The 23,314-nt window shown below is 38.8% G+C and overlaps 1 protein-coding gene across 27 annotated transcripts in view; it reads right to left on the minus strand.

Annotated features, from left to right (window-relative positions):
• The window catches only part of celf2 (cugbp, Elav-like family member 2), a 120,768-nt gene extending 100,533 nt beyond the window's left edge, over positions 1–20,235 (minus strand). For 13 of the 27 annotated variants that reach the window (XM_066705078.1, XM_066705081.1, XM_066705082.1 and 10 more), the window contains exon 1: positions 20,077–20,234. In XM_066705078.1, the coding sequence (XP_066561175.1) occupies positions 20,077–20,183 (107 nt within the window). In that variant the 5' untranslated portion in view covers positions 20,184–20,234. Of the gene's footprint in view, positions 1–10,661; positions 10,957–20,076 lie in introns of those variants that run through there. The other 14 variants (XM_066705056.1, XM_066705073.1, XM_066705076.1 and 11 more) reach the window with 5 other exon arrangements.
• Positions 20,236–23,314: the final 3,079 nt, after the last annotated feature.

Genomic DNA, 23,314 nt, shown 5'->3' on the forward strand with positions numbered 1-23,314 from the left:
TGGATATTATGGATATTAATCTGGGAATATCCTGCTAGTGGGGTGCATTAATAATCATATCAAAGCAGGCTATCTTGTATTTTATTATAGTTGGCATCACTATAGACCGCGATTTCAATTTGAAATCCTGGTACAGTGAGACCTGTATTCATGGCCAATGCGAGCCTTCCCCTTTTAGAACATGTAAACCCTGCACATTAATAACTTTGTTAAATCAGCTAAGGAACACAAACCAATATCTGAGCAGCTTTATTAGAAGCACATTTAAACCGAAGCAAATGTAAATCGTGCGGTAATCTGCATTCTCTTCTGGGAAACAGTGTTTTTCCATTTCTCTGTGCTTTGGGGAAAATGAGCCATCAAAATGCACTGGGCAAAGTACATCATTTCACAATGGGCAGCAAAACCCTTAACAGTTACCAGATGTTAGTAGTTCATCTTTGGTGAGGAACTGCAGCTTACGACAACCTGTTCTAAAAGCACACACAAGTGGATAAATCATTCAAAGCATTAAATCATAGTTCAGCACATACTGCATCCTACATCATCTTTGCAAATTACGGCGTTAATCTTTCTGCCACGTCTTGTAACAAATGTTGATAAATCGGAGGTAAAAACAAAAACATGAAAGTGTTTGGCATTTGTGCTGTCAATCTCCCGTTGACTATTGTGGCAATGTGCAGTACAAGATGTAATCCCACCACATTCATAAACTCTTACCTAAGTAACTAATCTGTATTAAAACTAGTCTCATGCTTCACCATCAGGCAATGTAGATTGTTTAAGACCAAAGAAAAGCCCTGTGGAGAGATGAAGGGTTTGGCCTCATAAAATGTAGGTTGTGTATTTGTTACTGGAATAAAATGAAAACTAACTATTAAATCCCTGTGGGAAGCCAGTAGTTCGAGCATTCCACAGGGAGCTCCAGGTCTAGAGAGATTGATATTTCTCATTTCTACAACTGTGCGTTGTTACTTACTATTTACTACCAGCCCGCTCTATCAAATTAAGATGTAGATTTACTATTGCTCTCCCCCAGCTCAGCCAGATCATATGGGCACAGTTCTCATTCTCATCTCCACAAATGTGCAATATCTTCACAATAAATTGAAACTCCCGACCTTCATCATGAAAAAAAAAAGAAATCCTGCAAACAAACAGAAAGGATCATCATGATGATAATAAAAAAAACGTTTCTGAAAGCAGGATGCATTTTCGCAACTTAATCGACCAAAACAGAATGCTCTATGACATTTCTCAATAAAGGCCGACTTCATTTTTTTTTTGCACTGCCTTTACCTATCAATTTATGTCAGTCAGACAGATGGATACAGACCCCCTCCCTCCATAAACAGACCACATTTTAGGAGAATGACCTAGTTTCAGAATAAGACCAAAGGAGATACTTTTCTATCCTGGTTTAGCCAATGCCTGTAGTAATGCAAAAAGGTCAGCCCTGATGTATCCGAGGCCTAACGTGGGCAGTGAAGCTGGCGGGAAGGAGAATTCAGAAGCTTGGAGGAACAATGTTTATCAAAGGTGCCCAATCTCAGCTCTGGGAGGCAATTCCACTTCCATTTAATAAGTAAAACTAAACAGCTACATTACATTCTGGAAGGAAGTTAAATTGGTTTAATTAAACAATCTAAGAGTGATCTGGGACCAAGCACTGCAGAGTACCCAATTCGGTAAAATTGGCCTGTAAAAACACAAAAACAAATCAACAGAGAGGATTTTGTTAGTGAAGTGTAGCTGCAGAACATTACTGGAGATATTCTGGGGGGGAAAATGCTCTATTTTATAAAAATAAAACACATTGTTATATGCAATCTATGCAGCAGTTAGTTTGAACGGTAACATTTGAATAACAGAAGGGTGTTAATGGTAGGAGGAGAAAAAAAAACAAGAATTTTGAGGTAGATAGCTTGGATGCGAGAATAGGGTTTGTGCATATCAAGTATAGAATCTTTGAAAAGGCTCTTTTGAAGTTCCTTTTGCTTTTCCAAAAATAGTTCTGCCTTCATACATCTTTGGCACCTTTACCATATGATGCAATAACTGGCAAGGCAGAGCTTCACAAATCCACTCCGTGTACGCCGTGCTTTTTGTGCCCAACACAATGTTCCTGGATTGCTATGACAAAAGACCTGCGAAAACTATATCTCAAAGGGAAAAAATGATATCTGTGGAGACAGCAGTGGTTAACAGTCAAATATTTTTAAAGTAAAACAGATGCCTCATGTCCAACTCTTATTGTGGATGTCTCTTGCATCTGAAGTTAAGCGACAGGCAGATTAAAACATATGGAAGACTGACAGGAAAAATCATCGGTAAGGAAAACGTTCCATTCGTCAGTTCCTCATTCACTTTGAACCAAATGAAATAATTCCTGAAATCCAATCTGCAAAATACTTGATTAAATAACTCACGTTTGCTAGGAATGACCATGATCTACTTTAAAACACTATGATTAATGCATTGGGACTAATATTTATAGATCTTCCCATGTGGATTATAGCGATGATCTTAAAACCTCTCCATCGAAAATAAGACATCTCACAGACAACTTGCAGAAGCACACGTACAGGTTTACAAGTTTACAGCAAATCAAATAATATTTGAGCTGTGGATTTAACAACAACAACAACAACTGACAGGCAAGTGCTTTGAATTGTGTAAATGACAAAGTAATTCTAATATTAAATGTAAACGTAAATAGTAGCAATGTTTACAGCTGGCAGTCTTGTATGAATATAAAAATACTCTAATAAAAGAAAAGCATTATGCAGACTGCACATTGTCAAAGAACAAACAGTCCTCCTTGTTTTAGAGGTCATATCCCTGCTGTGACACACTTAGCAGTGCTGCCATATAAATAAAACCACACGGTTTACTTGACTGTACTAGGCCAGGCCACACCAAGCTCAAGCTGACAGGGGAAAGCAGTGGGTCGTGCCCTTTCCTTTCTGTGGTACTGATGTAGAGCCAAACGAATGTCTCCCATAATTCTCTGGCACAGGCAGGCATACACTTTATTTGAATTTATTATTCTCATAAAGATCCTGTGCTTAGCAAAGATGCAAACATATTGTAACTTTAAAAACACTATTTCGAACAATAAAACCTTCACACCTTAGTGTAAAACTGAACACATTAAGAAAGTATTTGAAAGTTTATTGGAGGAAACATTTCATGTTTTGGTTAATCATGACTTCTGTTATGATTACTGCTGCTGGTTAAATAGCTGACACCATTTATGCCTACCTGTCATGCAAAATCTATATCTTAAAAAAATATATAAGATGAATGGATGTAAATCCCTCATTACCTAATTAAACAACATAGAAAAAAAGGTGGTCATGACCATCCAGCAAATTGTTAACATGAAATTACTTGAGCATTGAATTAATGGAGTTTAATTTCACACAGGCCCTTCTCCCAGATTAAATTCATTACCAAGGCCTCGAATCCACGTGTGTAATGCCTAACACGGTGTACTCTGAACATGCACAAACATCTCAGGGTGCAGGAAGATTACTCTGTGTAATTAAAACACTTGCCGCTTACCAGAAAAATAAATAATCCTACTAAAATACAGTACAACAAGAATTTGACCCAACTGATGCAATGTTTACTCGCATAAGACTTCCAGCAGTTTCTGTTCTGAACATACGGATGAAAAGAACATCTCGGGTCACTGAGGCTCAAGTCACAGTGTTCTCGAATACAAAGTGTTTATACTGTATCTTGCCATTTATGAGAGAACCATAATCCTCTACATTAGTTAGAATCAGTTCTATACAATATGTAAAGTACACTTAGGCTATTCTACATTTTTGATAATTCATATAAAAAAAAAATTCCTAAAGATATTATGAACTCAGAGCCTAAATTGTGTTAGTATAAAAAATGCCAGCTAAAATTCATGCAATCTAAAAATATATATTTTTGAATTAAAAAAAAAAGGTACTAATTTATAATGACCCCTCTAATTGTTATAACAATCCTGGGAGACCACATATACACAAATGCAACAATTAAACCATACCACTACATTAGATCTGTACAACAGCAACATGCTCAAATGTACATACACAGATAAAATACTACTGCACCAAAATTATGGAGTCTCCCAGAAAACCTACTGAAACAAATATGAATGAAAATCTCAATATATACCTTTGGCTTATTCAAATGGTTATTACCCATTTCAAATGAAAACATAACTAGATATTTTTTTTATTGGGCTTTCACTTCTGTTACTCTTAGAACAGCTATCCATTATACAGTGAGGGAAAAAAGTATTTGATCCCCTGCTGATTTTGTACATTTGCCCACTGACAAAGAAATGATCAGTCTATAATTTTAATGGTAGGTGTATTTTAACAGTGAGAGACAGAATAACAACAACAACAAAATCCAGAAAAACGCATTTCAAAAAAGTTATACATTGATTTGCATTTTAATGAGGGAAATAAGTATAAGTAAAATAAGATCATGAGAACGGTGAGGAATCAGCCCAGAACTACACGGGAGGATCTTGTTAATGATCTCAAGGCAGCTGGGACCATAGTCACCAAAAAAACCATTGGTAACACACTACGCCGTGAAGGACTGAAATCCTGCAGCGCCCGCAAGGCCCCCCTGCTCAAGAAAGCACATGTACAGGCCCGTCTGAAGTTTGCCAATGAACATCTGAATGATTCAGAGGAGAACTGGGTGAAAGTGTTGTGGTCAGATGAGACCAAAATCGAGATCTTTGGCATCAAGTCAACTCGCCGTGTTTGGAGGAGGAGGAATGACCCCAAGAACACCATCCCCACCGTCAAACATGGAGGTGGAAACATAATGCTTTGGGGGTGTTTTTCTGCTAAGGGGACAGGACATCTGCACCGCATCAAAGGGACGATGGACGGGGCCATGTACCGTCAAATCTTGGGTGAGAACCTCCTTCCCTCAGCCAGGGCATTGAAAATGGGTCGTGGATGGGTATTCCAGCATGACAATGACCCAAAACACACAGCCAAGGCAATAAAGGAGTGGCTCAGTAAGAAGCACATTAAGGTCCTGGAGTGGCCTAGCCCGTCTCCAGACCTTAATCCCATAGAAAATCTGTGGAGGGAGCTGAAGGTTCGAGTTGAAAAAGGTCAGCCTCAAAACCTTAATGACTTGGAGAGGATCTGCAAAGAGGAGTGGGACAAAATCCCTCCTGAGATGTGTGCAAACCTGGTGGCCAACTACAAGAAACGTCTGACCTCTGTGATTGCCAACAAGGGTTTTGCCACCAAGTACTAAGTCGAAGGGGTCAAATACTTATTTCCCTCATTAACATGCAAATCAATTTATAACTTTTTTGTAATGCGTTTTTCTGGATTTTTTTGTTGTTATTCTGTCTCTCACTGTTAAAATACACCTACCATTAAAATTATAGACTGATCATTTCTTTGTCAGTGGGCAAACGTACAAAATCAGCAGGGGATCAAATACTTTTTTCCCCCCACTGTATAAATTACATGGCAAGTTACTATGGCTCCAAGGAAGGAGATCAGATGTAATGGTCCAATGTTACTCTTCACACTGAAGCACACTGAGGGAATGGCAAGAAGAGCCAAGGCTTAAATGATTGTAGGGGAGTCAATCCGATACCACACAACTGGTAGAAATGCAAACAAATCGAGGGAACCAAAAAAAAAAAAAAAAAAAAAAAACAGCAACATTGAGGGGTCCAACTCAATGTTCTACAAACATGTAGAACAGGAAAAAAAGACAGAGGTGGATCAGAAGAGCAAGGAATAAGGCACATTTGAATTCCAAAACCAAATTGAATAGGAGAAAAAAAACTGTGAAAGATAGACTGACGGTTTAACAGTACCCAGAGCACAGTATGGGGATGGTAACAGCTTTAGGGTTAATTTTCTGGTCCACGAGTAAGAGCTAAAATAAACATTAAAGATACATTTGTTACTGAACAAAATTCCTTTCTTCAGTGTCATAAAATGCCTACAGGGAAGGCAACCTGGGATTAAAGGGTTTGTTTTTCCAACAAGATAATTAGCCAAAAGCCACAGACAGACTCCACTTAAATGAAGTACATTTTAAAGATGAATAACAGGTTTTGAAATAGTCTTTTAGGTCAAATAAACTTAACCCTGTTAAAAGGTTGTAGGATGAGCTTGAGTTAAAAAGAAAAAAAAATAACCCAGCAAGTTAGCCTGGTATGATTCCAAATGAATTAAACTGAAGCAAGTACAGTACTTCAATTACAGTACATGCACCTGCGTTGGCTGACGGGCAGATATTTTCAGTGAAATGCCAGGAAAATAGGTCATTCGTTGCACTGGCTTAAAATTGATACGGTTTACAAATTTACACAGAAATCAAAACTTAATTCTTGCTCCTCTTTTCTCTTTTGCAGTTCAGCAAGATGTCCAGGCATACTACCTCTGAATGGCAGGGTGTCTGCATCAGGCTTTGAAAGGCAATTAGAAAACAATGGAATGTGATAACTGTGGTCTTTCAAAATAAAAGTCCTTTTACCAAGAAGATGCCATTTATATCAAGAGATGAAGAATGACAATTGATCAGTTGGCATAAATCATAGAACTCAGTCGAGCATTAAAGACAGAAATCTAATTATCTGCATAATGGGATCTGGGTCCTTTTTTATCCTGAACAACAATGCTTAAAGAGAATATTTCAATGATCTAATTCCTTTGTGCAGCACAGGATCACACTCAAATTAGACAAATAAAGCCAACTCATAAGGATTGAATTTTCTATTATTACCACCACCAAATAGAGGGAGGTCAGAAGAACCCAGCAACCCAACAGCATAGTTACTACTTCTGTAAGGTTGTTTATGTACAATTCAACAATACAATTCAAATTCAAGCCCATCCCTGCGAATCAAACCTAGAACTGCACAAATCCCTTGCTGTGCGATCATAATTACACGTTACAGATGCTGACAGGGTAGAGAAAATAATTAAAGGAAAATTCTGAATAATTTTTCTCTGGCCCATGAAATATAATTATTGACATTTGTATTGGAATCCAGGGAGAAGCTAAACAAAACAAAATGTAATAAAATGCATTAACTACTGTACTCCTTGTATGCTGCCTTGGCTAAAGGCCAAATTGATGATAAAACAATCGGAACTAATCTTTGTGTCGACTAATCAATCAATTCATGTATGTTGTATGAACGAGTATGTGAAATGGATTTGCAACAATATGTCACGATTGCACCACTACTTCATTTTGGTATTGCATTTCAAAAGTCATGAGGCAGTAGGGGTGTAACGGTACACGTATCCGTACCGTACTGTTCGGTACAGGACGTTCGGTTCGGTGCGCGTTGTGATCCGAATGAATATAGTGTAGTTTTAACCACGCACGGTTTCCCGCCGAAGACGTATCTTGGAGCCACAACTTAGTAACTGAAGTAGCCTAGCACATGTGATGCAGCCTCGTAAATAAATATGGCGAACGCAAACGACAGCCAGAGCTTGAGGACCCTCCCGTATCCTTCACGTCTCCCATTTGGGAAAATTATGGCTTTCCAGTTAACTACAGTGGCAATGGGCAAAGACAAGCGGATAAGACAAAGGCAGCGTGCCGGCATTGTTTTACTGAAATTGGGTTTGTCGCTGGCAGTATGTCGAACACAATTTCTCATTTTAGACGGCATCACCCACATATCACTGGTACAAGGAGAAAACAGTGCAGTGCAAACCCTGCTCCCCCTGACATTTAAGCAACCTCTCCCTGCTAATTCAGACCGGGCAAAAGCAATAACTAAAGCCATAGGTGTTTTTATCAAAATGGATCTGCGACTATACTCCGTTTTAGAGAATACGGGTTTTAAACATATGTTGGAAGTTTATTTGAGAACCTTCAGATGCACTTTAAGTTTTGTTAGTAGGTTGCAGCAATGCTGACTGACATTTTAAATAATACCTAGACCTAGGTATGTTTTTATTTAAGAAAGAAAGATATGCACCTTTATGTGCCTTCCTTTGTTCAGGGAATTATGGCCAATTAGCCACTGTTTAAAAGTGTATAACGTCATAATAAATTAAAAGAAATGTTATGTTTTGCATATCTTTTTCCACTGTACCAAAAGCGTACCGAACCGTGACTTAAAATCTGAGGTATGTACTGAACTGTGACTTTTGTGTACCGTTACACCCCTACCAGGCAGTAGTCTGCACCTGCATTTAAATTCATTTGAATCCTTGAAGCCCCAAATGCGACTGCTGAGATATGTTGTTGATGCTCTTAAACTTCGTTCTGCAAATAGATGCTGCCATTTGAAAAGATAATCTAAAATCTTTTCAACTATACTTCTCCCCCCACCACAATTGGTCTCACAAAGCATGCATGAAACCACAATATATATTGGTACAGAGAGGTATACATTTATATATTGAAAAACAAAACAAAATGTCTTTTATTCAGTAAATCTGCTCGCATTTAGAAATATGACTGGCTATCGTTCGAATCAGGCAGCGAAAATAAACCCCTCTGACTGGTAACATGTTAGTTAACAGCTGTGATGTGGAGCATCTAAAGGTGAAAGCTCAGACCTTTCCCAGGGAACCTTAAAATAAAAACAGGAAAGAAAACTCACTGGGATTACAGACAGAAAATGGGGATGTGTTATACTACAATGTCAATTCCACACTAAACCACATAACTAGACTGATGCATCTTAAAGTAGTAGACTTTTTCCACAGTAGTAAGATGTACAGCTGTCTGAAATTCCTCTGCAAATTGAAGTGCTTATACAGATTAATACACCATTAGATTAACAAAGGTCTGTGCAACACCTACTAGTGTACAAGACACTAGTTCGCCATGGGATTTAAAAACATGCGAGACAACATACTCGTATGACAAGTGGCTACTGGATACAATCATAAATCTCAAAAACTATTTGCCATGTAAGCATCCAGATGCCTTTCAGACACGGTCAACATGTGTGTCGATTGCGACACTGAAGAACGTGTCCGTAAATACTAACAAAGCAAATGGACAAGCAGAAGGAGGTCTTTAAAAATAGTCTGCGGTCATCCAAGCCATATGTACCGGTCATATTTCCCGTTTTGTGGGAGATGGCACCCATTATAATTAATAGAAAAGGCCTTAAAACAGCTTAAAAGTATACAAGGAATATCTTCGGCACATGAGTTAATCAGAAAAGCGCATCAAATGACCAGGTCGCTGTGCTAATGGTGACCAAAGCGCCAGAAGTGGCTTCAATAAAGTGCATAATAAAGATGATGCGCTGTGACAGGCTCTGGTTAAGCAGTATGTTCATGTTACTCGAAGCAGCTGTGGCCAAGAAGTACAGGGTCCAAGACAGGCAACAGATGAGGCGCTAACTACACACAACGTGGCGCGTCAACACGCAATGGCTGCATGTCGTATGCAGGCAACACGATAAGCGACATTACACATCCCCAAATATGGGTCCCAATGCACCGGAGCTTCTCTGTGAGCGTCCGCTCATGCACCGCAATGTCACTAATGCAGCTCGGCAGGGGGCGGCATTCAATGAGCTGCTTGTGTTGGGGTATATTATTGAAAAGTCACCCACGTCTGGTTTATTCTTCATTGAAACTATGAATGAGATAGGGGCAGCTCATACTGGTCTGTTTATTTCTTTGCTTTCTTAACTTTCTTAACAAGCCGCCTGTAGAAAATAACACCTTAAAACACAAAGACAAACCCGAGAATCCCCCTCTTTGCACTGGAAAGAGTTCACTGCCGCCTCGGTGGGGTCCTCCATTGGAGGTATAGGTCCACGCATCTATACGATGGGCAGTTTGGAGACACGGATAACGTGTCTGTATAGGCTTTGCGCTGCTACACATCCATTCTTCACCAAGTTCCTTATTTTCAACTTAATTCATGAGATACGCGCGTTTCAGCAGACGAGTACTGCCAGGTTTGACAACAGCTATGAGATGTGTAGCCTATATATCCGACCCCAAAGTTGTCATTGACCGGCGAGGTGGGCTGCAGCAAACCATTTCAGACGAGGCTCCGTCGTCACAGCAGCTGAAACAGCCCGACTGCAGATCTCAACTACTTCTGAAACGCGGCCACTTCAGAGAAAACGTCGGCAAAACAAAGCCGGTCGTGGGAACGTGCCAGCGAGCGGACGCCGACTTGGGTTACGGCTGGAGAAGGACATCCCGGAGGATTTGGGCGCAAACTGTGCGGGGAGAGGGTGGAGAGAGCGGAGAGAGCGGCGCGGACGGCACGGCGCTGCTCCAGGCCCCGGGGATCAGGCAGCAACTGAAGAAGCAAGTTTCCCCGCGAACAGCCATGCGCGGACAGCGAGACCTGCACACAATACACGCACGATTGGTCACTAACATCCCCATACACCCGTGCCTTTAATGCAATCCGTGGAAGAAGAAGAATAAAAAAAAACCTGCACGCACAACACTGCCCATCCATCCACTTTATCCATGTTTCACGACTGCCGTCCCTTCCTTTTTAAGCCCGACAAGCGTGCCAACCCCCATTCCGCCGAGACATCCACCGCGGGCTGGCTCCCCTGGAAGCCCTCTTATTATTAGCCCATTTATCTCCATTATTGCTGCTATGCACCCCCCTCTCCTCTCCATCTCTAAGCACACACGACTTACATTCTGTCGCCGGAAACCAGCAAACGGCTTTCAACCATCATATCGGGAAGAAAATCCAGATTGTAAGAAGAAGTCATGGTGCTTCCTGCGCGCCGCTGCGTCTGCCGGAGAAGAGCGACTGTGCGCTGGTCTGACTGGAGCAGTGTGCTGGCCGGGAGACGGAGAGGGACAGGTGCGGAGGCCTCCCCAAGGCAGTAGCCAGAGTCGGCAGTTGTCACATTCTCTCCCCCTTCATTTTCCTCCAATCCCCTCCGAAATCCCTACTGCTGAGGCAACTGTCTGTGGAGCACCAGGTGCTGAAATGGGAGGCGTGGCTCCTCGATACTGCAGTTTACTGTTTAACCATTTACATCCCCACATGTACAGCGTTTGCACAACACCATTTTTTGGGGACGCATCTATACATCTTTTTTTAAGCACCATCTTTGTTATCATCAGCATCCCCACAAATAATAATAAGGTCGCTCGCATGCAATGCTAACACTGCGAATGCATATGCCAAGCTCATGACTATTGTTACCTTCTTGTGCTGTTCTCGTCCACTCTTGCGATGCGGCGCTCGCTGCTCCCGCTCTTGACGGCTTTCTACGCTCTTCTAAATTATGTATGTTGCTTTTAATTACATGTGAATTAGCTGGGAGAAACGGCGGGGAAGCCTTCTAGCTTGACTTAAGCTTTCCCAGCAGTTTGTTATTATCCCCAGCCTCATTTCTCCGGAGGGACTCGGGGTTTCAAACAGATTTTAATCATTTTTATCACTGGGGTAAAGCAGGATGTAAGTAGGTCAGAGTGAAAAGGCGTTAGAGGCGCGCAGGGTGCTGTTTTATTTAGGATCTTCCAGTGCACCTTACTTTTAAAGCACGTTTTCCCACTACCCAGTGACGTCAGGGCCGGGCGTGGGTCAGTCTGGAAGACACGTGTGCTGTGGACGGAAAGCATGGTAGATATCAGAGCAGTCTTTCCTTTTCCACATGCTATCCAGATAACGGGTCTGACTTGTGTAGCAATACATGCTTGTGGGTAATACTCGCATGCGTTTAAAATGCGCATCCTAGGCTTTTAAACACGCCAAACACTCAACGAAAACCAAAAGGTTATTTATAGCACCTTATTCCCTGGGCTCTACAGTACCAGCTATTTCATGCCTGTGAGTACGGTCAGCTATTTTTAATAATTCGCGCTTTGATATCCCCGTTATTGTGAGCCCTGTCCTAATTAGTAGAGCTTGCTCACAAACAGGTGTCGAGGTGTGATCCGGAAGCAAACGACGTTCTGCATTCTCGAATTAGAAGCATTAATAATGAATGATAGTGTACTTGATTTTCTCAATCCACTTTTCGCAATCGTAAATTGCTTTTACGATTCTTAATTGTGTTTAAAACGCATCAAGGAGGTCGAGACAACAAGGAGTGGGTGTCCAAAGTTTGTTTGCAGTGATGCAGATGAATAGGCATCATTTGTTGTCATCTAATTCTTATCTAATGAACAGAGACGCTTTCAATCTGCTCTGTTTTCCAATGCCTACAAGTTGTGTATTTTTAAATCTATACAGTATTTGTATTAATACATTTTGACATATCTGAAACCAATACACTCAGATTAGCTCCTTAGATTTATACAATTATAATGTAAACTTATTTCCCTGAAGGAACGTGCCCCCACAGAAATTGTGTTTTAAAATACTGGCAGAAAAATTTACTGGAACGCCTTCAAAGGCAGTTGCCTCTTTACAACCTCACCTCATAGCATTGCTCCACAATGTAAAATTGGTCAGGTCACTTTGCTCTAGTCCACCTTTTCCCTGTACACACAGCTCATATTGCTAAAACATACATTTCCATTAGAAATGCCTCCACAAGATCAAAGAAGGAAGATATATCAGGTAGTTGCACTCACAAGGAACCCGCCTGAATTAAAATGCATTCCCCCTCTAGTGTATTCATTCTTAATATAAAACATGAGATTATGTGTTGTAGCCAGAAATATTTCATATAAGCTACATAGATACCAACAGGGGTATCCCATGATTCACCTCTAAAGGATGACAACAATTTTGTCTTGATAGTCATTAGTATAGTGACTTATACTATAGTCTATGGCTTGGGATTTGTTTTCTGATACATTGACAAATTCATCCATTGCAAATTATTAATGAGCACAACTCACCAGGACATTTTAAAATGTTTAACTAGAATGCCGTGAAATGTATTATTGGAGAACTAAATCCAAGTGTGATATTTTTAATGAGACTGTATGATCATTTATACTAAGATATATATCTTTTTTTTCCTCCTACTGTAAGATTTTTTAAAATAGGGATTTATACATGTTGTTATCTCCCACACCAAGGAAGTGCAAACTGTTTCAATAGAGATAATTCCATTACATTTTCCACGACTCTGTTCCCACCGAGAACATTCAGATGTGGGAATTCGGCTTATCTGTCAGAGGTGCTGAAACACAGATTTCAAGGGCTTCATGTCAGGGCCTGTTCCTCATCAGTCCTTACAGCCATTCAAGGGATCAAAGGTCGCACATTTGTTTTTTGTACTGTTGTTTTTTGAGCCCTCCCCAGAGGCTATACCTTACGAGTTTGGTTGCTGTGGGCGAGGTCTCATAGGGCAGTTATGTGTTCAGCTGCCCTGCAACATGTATTGATTACCAATGTAGGTGAAGGCTGGAGGCCTATGAATTATGGGTATAGAAAATATAAGAATCGCATCTTACCACCCCCCCACCCACTCCCCTTTAACCACAACTACAGCATATAACGTACTGAAACCTACTCACCTTGCATACTTTGCTGGAATCCCAAGAGCAATGAACCACAGATGCCCTCAGAGTAAAAGTAGTCATGGTGCTACCAATTAATTTCTAATACACATTATCTATATGTAACTGTTTAACCATCAGTTGTTTTGTTTTCTAGAGGGAGTACAAATGGTGCATTTCATATGGCATGTTTAAACTACATACAGCTTGACGTAAATCATGTCAAGTCTAATGCAGCTGTAAGCCCAGCAGCCTCACAAAAGGGATACATATCAAGGACGTATATCATATGGAATAGAAAACAATTTAGAAAAATAAGATGCTAACATTTATGTTTTCTTATTTTGCCATTATGAACAGATACAATAAATAATATAAATACAATAAGTGAAACTACTCATTCATAATATGCATGAAAATAAACAAATACACACCTACAAAACAATTAGCAAATTCTGGAAGGGGGGTTCTGAAACTGCAAATCTAAGCAATCCATTTCTTAATAGCTTGATACAATAAAACTGGATTTGATTCTCAGAAATATATGGATACATGTTTCCTTTTCCTTCACAGATGTGACCAGTCCTGAAATCGAACCTGTATCTACAGCCTCGAATGGAAGGCATCTGTGCTCTCGACTTCCACTTCGCCACAGCTCCCAGTGCGGACAGTTTGAGCAAAGAAACCAGTATTGTCTTTCTGTATTAGCTTGTAGAGCATATGTTGACTGGGCCGTTTTTGTAAATATCACAAATCCCTGGGACTATAGTGGGGACAGGGAAAAAAAACAATAAACAAGGAAAATAAATACAATAAAACCGTAAAAGAATCTATACAGACAGCAACAGAATTAGTATAGATTCTGTGTGCAGTCCTGCATGGATCATCCCTGTGTGCCATTATGTATTTCACTTCACTGACACATTTGTTTTTAATCCTCCTATATTTATTGCAGACCATCTATTTTCCTGTAGCCCTGATAACATTATTACACCAGGATCCACATTTCATCATCATCTTCTTCAACCAATGACAGCGTGGGTCAAGTAAAAATAGGCTTCCACACCGACCGCTCAGGCTGCCCTGATAATGCATATCAGGCTGAACTCAGTGACACACTTATTCACTAGCTGCCTTTTCCAGTTTCAGTTCATTGTTCCACCAAGAATTCAGACTGAAGTGCTGCTTAAAAATAAAAAGGAATAAAAAGGCCGAGTCCACTGAATTTAAGACATCCGATACCGAATAAAAACGCGTACAGAAATGTGTGTGGAATGTAGGAAAGGGTGTTTCCAACGATCTGCTACATTTGCCGCTTCACTTTCATTCTGTTTACCTCTGCTTCTGCCCTGCCAGGGAATTTGCAGATACAAAAATATTACGTAAAGTGCGATCGCCTGCTCAGGAGAGTGTAGTGTTAATTCCTGAAAGTGCTGTGTGGGATTTCATTTGAAAGCGTACTATTAAAAGGCATGTTTTGAAATGCACTTGCAAACGCCAGGCATACTTTAACAATGGCCAGCAAGGATAGGTTTTAATATTTTTTTGTCACGTCTCTCTTATATTACGCAGTAAATCACTCAATGGCATAGTGCACACTCACATTTGATGCTGTGCCAGTGACACACGGTAGACTACCTATATTAAAACATGCCGCGTGCCACAGATTCATTAAAGCCCCTTTCTTTTTCTCATTAAGTTTGGCACTGAAAATTTCAGTGGCTCATTTATTTTCATTTGAAAGTTGTGCAGCTTCACTGATCCTTGCTCAAAGGCCACCAAAAAAAAGCTTGATTCTGTCATTTTGATGCCACCTCGCCTGCTCTTCCCCTCAGGTGTCATCAGTTTAGGTGTTGTGAGATTTGTAGTAGTGAAGTCCCCATAAGAGGCATTTTGTAGTTCCTAATTAACCTTCCTGATTTCGGTAATTAGTATTGATTTACTCATGAATGACTTCCTAAGTATTGACGCACAGTCCCTGCACTTGTGATAAAGTTCCAGATATGAATATTAATGAATTCTGTCCAATGCTTTTGTTTCCCTTTGTCCCTAAGGTGCAGTTTACATTCTGATCAAGCAAAATGTGATAAGAGCCACCCAGTCTGTACTAATCTGAATGTATTTCGCCCACCTCATTTCACCTGCTTCCATTGTAAATTACAGAATTCGCCATGTATTTCTTTTCATTATAAGAGATCGTTTAGGGACAAAAGGTCCCATTTGTTGAATTTAGCAAAATATTATATATAGTTCCTTATCTGGATTCCAATTCCAGATTGTTAATGTGGGGAAGTTCAAAATGTAACGTATTCACAATACAGTCATTCATTGTATTTTTCTAATTTAAATGTGTTACCTCCTTCAACTGTTATGTTGAGTGCTTAAGGGAATACTTTACTCAGTGTACTGTATGGGAACTACAAGAAATATTTCAGATAGTTTTGTTTAATTTAATTGGTGTCTAGGCATGTAATGATCAGATTCGCACAGCTTGAGGGGTTAAACAGCAGAGCAAAGCCATTCCAATGAGTCTAGCCTGCCTACATGACACGATGTTCCAGTTATTTCTTATAGGTGTGTGCTGAGCTCCCCATTAGAGATAAGAATCTGGAAAGCAAAGAGCCAAGAAGAGGAAGGGAGCCATTGGACTATGAATAACTTCAAAATTAACGGCTTTACATACAAAATATCACACCTCCAATTATCGCCTAGATAATCCCATGAAATGTCAATAGATCTGATTTAGATAATCTAGATCAGCACTTGTTTAGAGTGAGTCAGTGTAGTATATCCACAGTGTAGTGGAGAGTCGCACCTTGCATTTGCAGCTGTGCAGTCTCTTGGGGGTTGATTAGACCTGTTTAAGTGAACTGATGTACACAACTAATTGAATTGGTAACACAGTCATATTCTATTGCTTCCAAATCGGTACCAGCAGTTTTAAAGATCGGTAAACCAAAGTAATGTGGTACCTTAACATCTATGAATGTCATTGAGAATGTGGACAATATTCAAATATTAATGTTTATTAAGGTTATATATTCACAACAGGAAAAGTGTTACATGGCTGTAGCAATACTGAATTTCCAAACTACATTAAACCAACAATTAGGACCATATAAATACACAACATTGACCCACCTGCCAATAGAAAAGTACAAACCTGTACTCAGTGGCAGCTTAATATTTGGTCTTCTACTCATAAATGCATCCGCTATGAAGTACACGTTTGTATTGATCGTAAATCATTGAAAAAAAATACCTATATTGATCTATCCTACATAGATACGGTCTATGATTGTCTTTATTCTATATTTCATATGTATAACTAACCATCTGCAATTTATGTAATGAAACTGCAGGTAAAATAAATAGTTAGCTCAATTTATATGCATACATTTCTAGTGTACATGTGGCATCTCAACATAGCATGGAGCAGCAACAATCACGTAGGACAGACTTATGTGACCTAACTGAAATTGAAGACATGAGATTTAGAATAACAACAACAATAACATAGCAGCAATAATCACAAAGTGGTTGTTCCAGCTTTTTGCATTCAAATGGCATTTGTGTGTCATCTCTAAACTGAATATGTCCATTTGAATTGTTACAGTTTTAAAACTCTAAACTGCTTCTCTGAAATACTGAAATATGTTGGCATCCATAAAACTAGATATGACCATTTAAATTGTTACAGTTTTAATACTCTACTTGTTTCTGTTACGGTTGCGCCGAAATTCCCAGTTCAATTACATCTTGGAGAAATTCACAGGTGAATTCGCAAGACAGATTAATCTAGTTTTCAATCACAAACCCAAAGAGGTCAAGCAGGCCACTCCAACCGAACTGACTGAAAGAATAATTAAGTGATCAGTGATGTCAAGCCATCAGGGACTGGATAATTACACAATATTTATTTAAGATAGTGTCATATTAAATGAAGGCCTATTGTTATTAAGCTTTACTTTACATGCAACAATTGTAGACTGGCCCTCGCTGTTCAAAGAGATATTTATAATTGGCTAACTGCCTTGTGGTGCTTTTATGCTGCTGTCTTGGCAGAAGGCAAAAGTACTCCACTCAATTTACACTTCTTACATTCCTATTTCTCCCCTTGTTGGGAGAAAGAAAACTTTTTTTCTCCGTCCAGCTTAAATGAGGTTCATTTGTGTCTGGTGCATTGCCAGTTTGATCAGCGAAATAATGGATTTGTGTGAAAAACTAGTTTTGTTTCTGCACACATAGTCTTGCTCGGTGCAGAGATGTTTTTTTTAAGCACTTGTCGTATATAAAACCTGCTTTACACAACCTGGATTTCACTCAAGTCACAGTGAATGTTATTACTAAGTGGGTTAACCTGAAGTGGATGAGTTGAAAACTTAATTCTTTAGATCGGCTTCACTGAAGTGATTGATATCCTGATTTTTTGGACCGCAAACCATGTCAGTCAGTTCAAAATCGCCAGTGAAATCTGCAGAGCATTGAATACCATGTGTGAGTGGAAATATTGATCTTAGACAAAATATACAACATCCTATGGTTCGTATAGTCAGTTATAAAGAATTCACTTTTGAAAGAGTCAGTCATTCACCTCTTTCACTGCACTAAGTGTAAATAAATAATCTGGATTTAAACACTAAAAAAAGCGTAGTGATGGTCTACGTGTTCAGGGAGAAATCAGAATATAATGGTAAGCAGAATACCTCAACACCTGGACTATTTTGCTTTCTGAGAAGACGGCCCAAAAATTCAATGGTGTCCTTTTATTGGATTTATGTCCAGTGTTTCGTGGCAAAGCTACCCGATTGAATACTAGTCCAACTAAAGGAATCATTTCAGAATACTTGTGCCGAGTTCCCGTTTCATGTCCATTGATTCAATATGATCTGTGTGTGTCCAGTAGAGCACACTGTAATGTGAGAAGGTTAACCAATCCTGCAGAAACATCTGCTTTTAACTTAATTTCTCATGTATTAGCTTTTGGCAGATTTTTTTTTATTTATAATTATTTTGTTGGCTAATTTTCTCTTCAGCATTTTCAAAACAACAAAGAACACAGCAGTGAAAGCACAGCAAACGCACACAACAGTACTAAAGACCGGCGGCGGCATTTTCATACTTGGACTGCTGTTTTAATGAACACAGAATTATTTGAGTATTTCCCAGTTCGGCATCCGAAAAGATGCATTACAATCCTCAAAGTACACACTGAATGATTGGGATATATCAATTTCCACTCTCTTCATAGGGTTCTTTAAGGATCTTTTAACAAATCATGCCAGTGGGAGCCTTAGCCTCTATATCAACAGAAGCTTACCTGTAGAAATGACTCCTGAAACTTTTAATCTGATTACTTTCAAACAATAACTATTCAGAGTTTGCCTAAACAGGTCAAGGAGCAATGTGTCAAAACAACTCAAATGTGTAATTGATTTGTATTTGTATTCCTATATCTACAGTTACATTTAAAACACTGTACAAATACAACACATCATATCACCTTTAAGCTGGTTATACTTTTTTTCTTGCACTCCTCTGCCTAGTATGAAGAAATTGCCTTTTGTTAAAAGTTACATAGTTATGTCACAATGGCATCAATAGATAGTGACAATGTTTGTTTACAAAGCAAACTGAAGTGTGTGATAGATATGTAGTATTGCAGGCAGTCTGGTAGCAGGCAATTTATGAGATTTATTACAGGGTTACTGCTATTGAATAAAATCCTATAACTTCACTTGTGTAGTTAATGGAGAAACCAGCTATAAATCTCCAATTTAAACCAACAGCCATTATTCTAACATGCAGAATACCTTAAGGACCATTAACCGCAGACATTAAATGAAATGGTTTGTTTATCACAGACCGTGTTAAAAGAAAAGTACTTAAAAAAATAAAAAAGGAGAGAGGGGACTACATAACCTTTTAATCCATGGGAATACCAGTTTCCACGGTCATTTCAAAAATGAGAAAAAAAAATGAAAAGAATGGGGGTGATGGGGGAAGGGGGTGGGGGGGTCTAGCCAATGAAGTGTTTGACAGCTCCATTGTTCTGCAGTCCCATTGTCAGACCAAAAGATGTATTCAGTGCTGAAACGTCTGCTACCAAATAAACAAAAGACTACATTTTTCAAAGCATGGGGTGCCAATTCAACACACTTCTCTTTCTTCATGCACAGAAAGCTCAAATATTTTATGCAGCCTGGACACCAAAGAAGAGCGTATCAATTCTGATTCGAAACAAACGAAAGGTACAGCATTATTGTATCTATTTAGGTATTCTAAATCTAGATTAAAAGGGGATTTTAGCACAACATGCCCTAATATGGAGTCGCCCTTTGCTGTTCGGGATTATGCCATGCACCGCGCATAAACAAGAACAAACAAAATACGGCACTGTACTAACTCAGTAGCCAATCTTATGCCGGCTTCCAATCCTTCTGCTAAGGAATTTCTCCAAGGATGTATAATGCACTTCAAGAATATTGTAGTCCTTTTGTTGTGGCACACACACAAAAAAAAGGGAAGCAAAAAACACATATGCACACTAGACAATCTCATGGACCGCAAGCACTGAGGGAACTGGAAAACCTCCCATAAGAAAAGAAAAAAACAAAAAACAAAAAAAAACACTGCACAGTACCTCAAAAGCAGCTCCTCATTTCTCATAGTAACAGCAGATTGGGGACAGCGCATGCTTTCTGCACAGATATTCTCAACAAAAGCCAGTTCAGAAGTGTGCTCAAACATCAGTGCCACTGTATCGCCACACTAATGGCCACTCTGCCACTCTCCTTCTCTGCCTCTCTGGCTGGCTGGCTCTCTTCGTCAGTGCTGAGTGGCTGTGCAAGGGGCCCCTGCAGATTCACTAAGCAGAAATAATCCTCTCTGACAAGTTATGTTGTTGGGGCATATCTTACGTTAATGCATTGTGCTGCCTAAAGGGACCTTGTTTGCATTCAGAATTGCCTGGCTAGTAGCTGTTCCACTAATTGCCATCAAAAATAGACATACGAGGAAATAAATTAAGTTTTATTCACATCATTAAATGAGCCACAAAGAAAGGAAACATAAACATTTCACCCTTTTCCAAAATGAAGTTTTGGTGTTTATGCAAAGCACTGCTTCCAATAATTGGTGATATGGGTTTGTCCTGACCCCTTCAAGAATATATCATAGGTAAAAAAAATATATATATATATATTAAAAAAAAAAAAAAATATATATATATATATATATACATACACACATGTTTAAATATGTTAGCCTATAGTGTTTTATAAACACATATACATATACATACATACATATATTAGGACTGTCAATCGGTTAATCAATGGCCATTAGTTGATTAATCGGTAGATTAATCAGGCACTTATTAAAATAAGTGTAATGGTCTTTAAGTGGTTCTCCTACAGAGTAATACTTTAATAAATACTAGGCATTGATATTATAGTAGTGTATAACAATGCTTAACGCAATGGTAACAAAAATAAAATAGAAATAAAAATATATATAAACATGACAGAGGATTCTCCTTCCCCTCTCGCTACAGCAGTGTTTGCTCACAAATGATACTGTAAACTGCGCACACTGCCCTTTTAAGAAAATCAGTTATTTCAAATGAAACGGAAAACCTTTACTTTGTCTTCAGTATTTCCTTCTGAATCCAAAGCTAGTCTGTAGTTTTCCTATTAGCAGCTGTAACCTGCAGTTTGTGCACAGATACTGTACTGCAGCTCTAGTGATGTGATCTCTTGCGTGATTCGCCTTCATCATTAAACACTAGAAGCGCAGGGCTGGTCAGTTTGAACAATTTCACTTGAATTACTCTGTGTTCCTGAATACACTTGTCTCATTGTTTTAACTGTGCAGTGACGCGTTAAAAAAAAAAGGCGCTTTGATGTTATTTATATGTTAATATTTAAATTTAAATTCTAAATTTGTGCTAGTTTTATTCGATCGTTTGCCATCCATTATACCACAGTGTTTAAAAAGGAAAATAAAATTAAAAATCTGCTCGATTTAATTGAGAAGATATTGATCATCGATCAATTCATTACTTGATTAATAGACCTGATTAAATCGATTAATCTTAGCAGCCCTAATATATATATATATATATATATGGCAAATATGTATGTATGAATGTATATATACATATTTATATTCCAGAGGGGTTTCAAGAGCACATTTATTTTATTTTATTCTAACATCTCTCACATGAGGGGATCTTTCTTTGTAAACCACTCTGTATGACATGAAGGCACTCTCCATCTATTCCTTCTATTGTTTTACAACAAAAGGTTTCCAGAAGATGCTTAATGTCTCTGCACTTTCACATCGTATGCCTGCCTTTGAGTGATCTCAAAAATGTTTTTTTTAATGCATGTTTATTACAAATTCTAGATATTGCATTGAGGCAGAACCAAAACTGGGTTAGGCATTTAAAGCACTAACAGCTTCACTATAATCCTACATACATTTGATTGTATTTCTTGATGTAGGCTATAGATGTTGAAAACTATTGGGAATACTTTTGGATACATGCTCCTTAGGATACAGAAAATTATTAAACAAAACAGAAACATGAATTTATATTCCAGGACATGGTTCTACACTCTTTAGATTTAGTTTTATGCATGTGGTTGCCTATTATTAACTTGAAAATAATAATAATAATAATAATAATAATAATAATAATAATAATAATAATAATAATAATAATAACTCTAAACATCGTTAAACACATTCTTGACATGATGTAGTACACTAACCACTCACCTTTTTTTGGAAACATCAAATATTTATCATCTGGTTCTAGAAAAGCACACAGTTTAAAAAAAGATTAAAAAGATGCTGAAAATAACCAGTTTATGAGGAGATATATGGATTCACTCATTGTGCATGAACTCAAAAATTATATTTCCTTTGTGGCTTTTTCAAAATGGGGGAGAACCCCTCAAAGCCAGGAAGCCTCGCTGCTACCAGTCCTGTTTCAGACACATGCTGGTCTTATTGACAAATGGAATAACTGAACCATGCTTTAGGCAGAGGCAAAAACAGCAGCATGTTGGAAGCCATAGACATCACAATTAATGAGAAACTAGTCGTCAAAATAATGAAGCCAGTAAAAAATAAATAAAGTGAGAAATTAAGATTTTGGGAGAAGCCAACATAATCACACTTTTAGACTAGGAATTCGGAAGACAAGTTTGATTAATGACACAAGGTATTACAATTATGAAACAAATCTGAATGGTTATCAATGGGTAGACAAAATACACGCTTTAAATCCAATCAATTGCTTATTGGAAACTAACAAACATTATTTGTGGTACGAATCCCCAAATACTACACTTGCACACGTGTGCTCTCTGACACTCTGGGATGTCCTCCCCCCTACACACACATTTACGGTATAATGTCGAAGGAGGAAAAACTGAATATACCCCAGTGTAAGAATGGTAGTGCTGACATTAGTGTTACATCAGAAAAAGTACTTGAGACTAGACTCTTCTGTGAAAACCAATTTGCAGAGGGTAATGTGCACAGAGACGCAGATATGACTGGATCAGCAGTCAAGATTTCTTAATCGCATGGTTTTATCCACTAACCCTCAGATGGGCATGGCAAAATATCACACATCCTGCACCTTGCGTTAGCCTGCCTGTACCCTTTCTTTAACTTGTTCACCTCTACAGAGAAGAAACCCTTGGTTCAAGTGATACTGCTGGGAGTAGCAGGCCTTGTTGACATGCAAGATTGGTCTACAAGTGCGGACTGGAAAGCTTCATTATACAATTTACGTATTCTCTTTCTCCTGGAGTACCTAGGGATACCACATTATTGCAAACTATTATTAATGGAGAGCTCAGTGA

This window comes from Amia ocellicauda, chromosome 5 (assembly GCF_036373705.1).
Source record: "Amia ocellicauda isolate fAmiCal2 chromosome 5, fAmiCal2.hap1, whole genome shotgun sequence".
Taxonomy (NCBI): domain Eukaryota; kingdom Metazoa; phylum Chordata; class Actinopteri; order Amiiformes; family Amiidae; genus Amia; species Amia ocellicauda.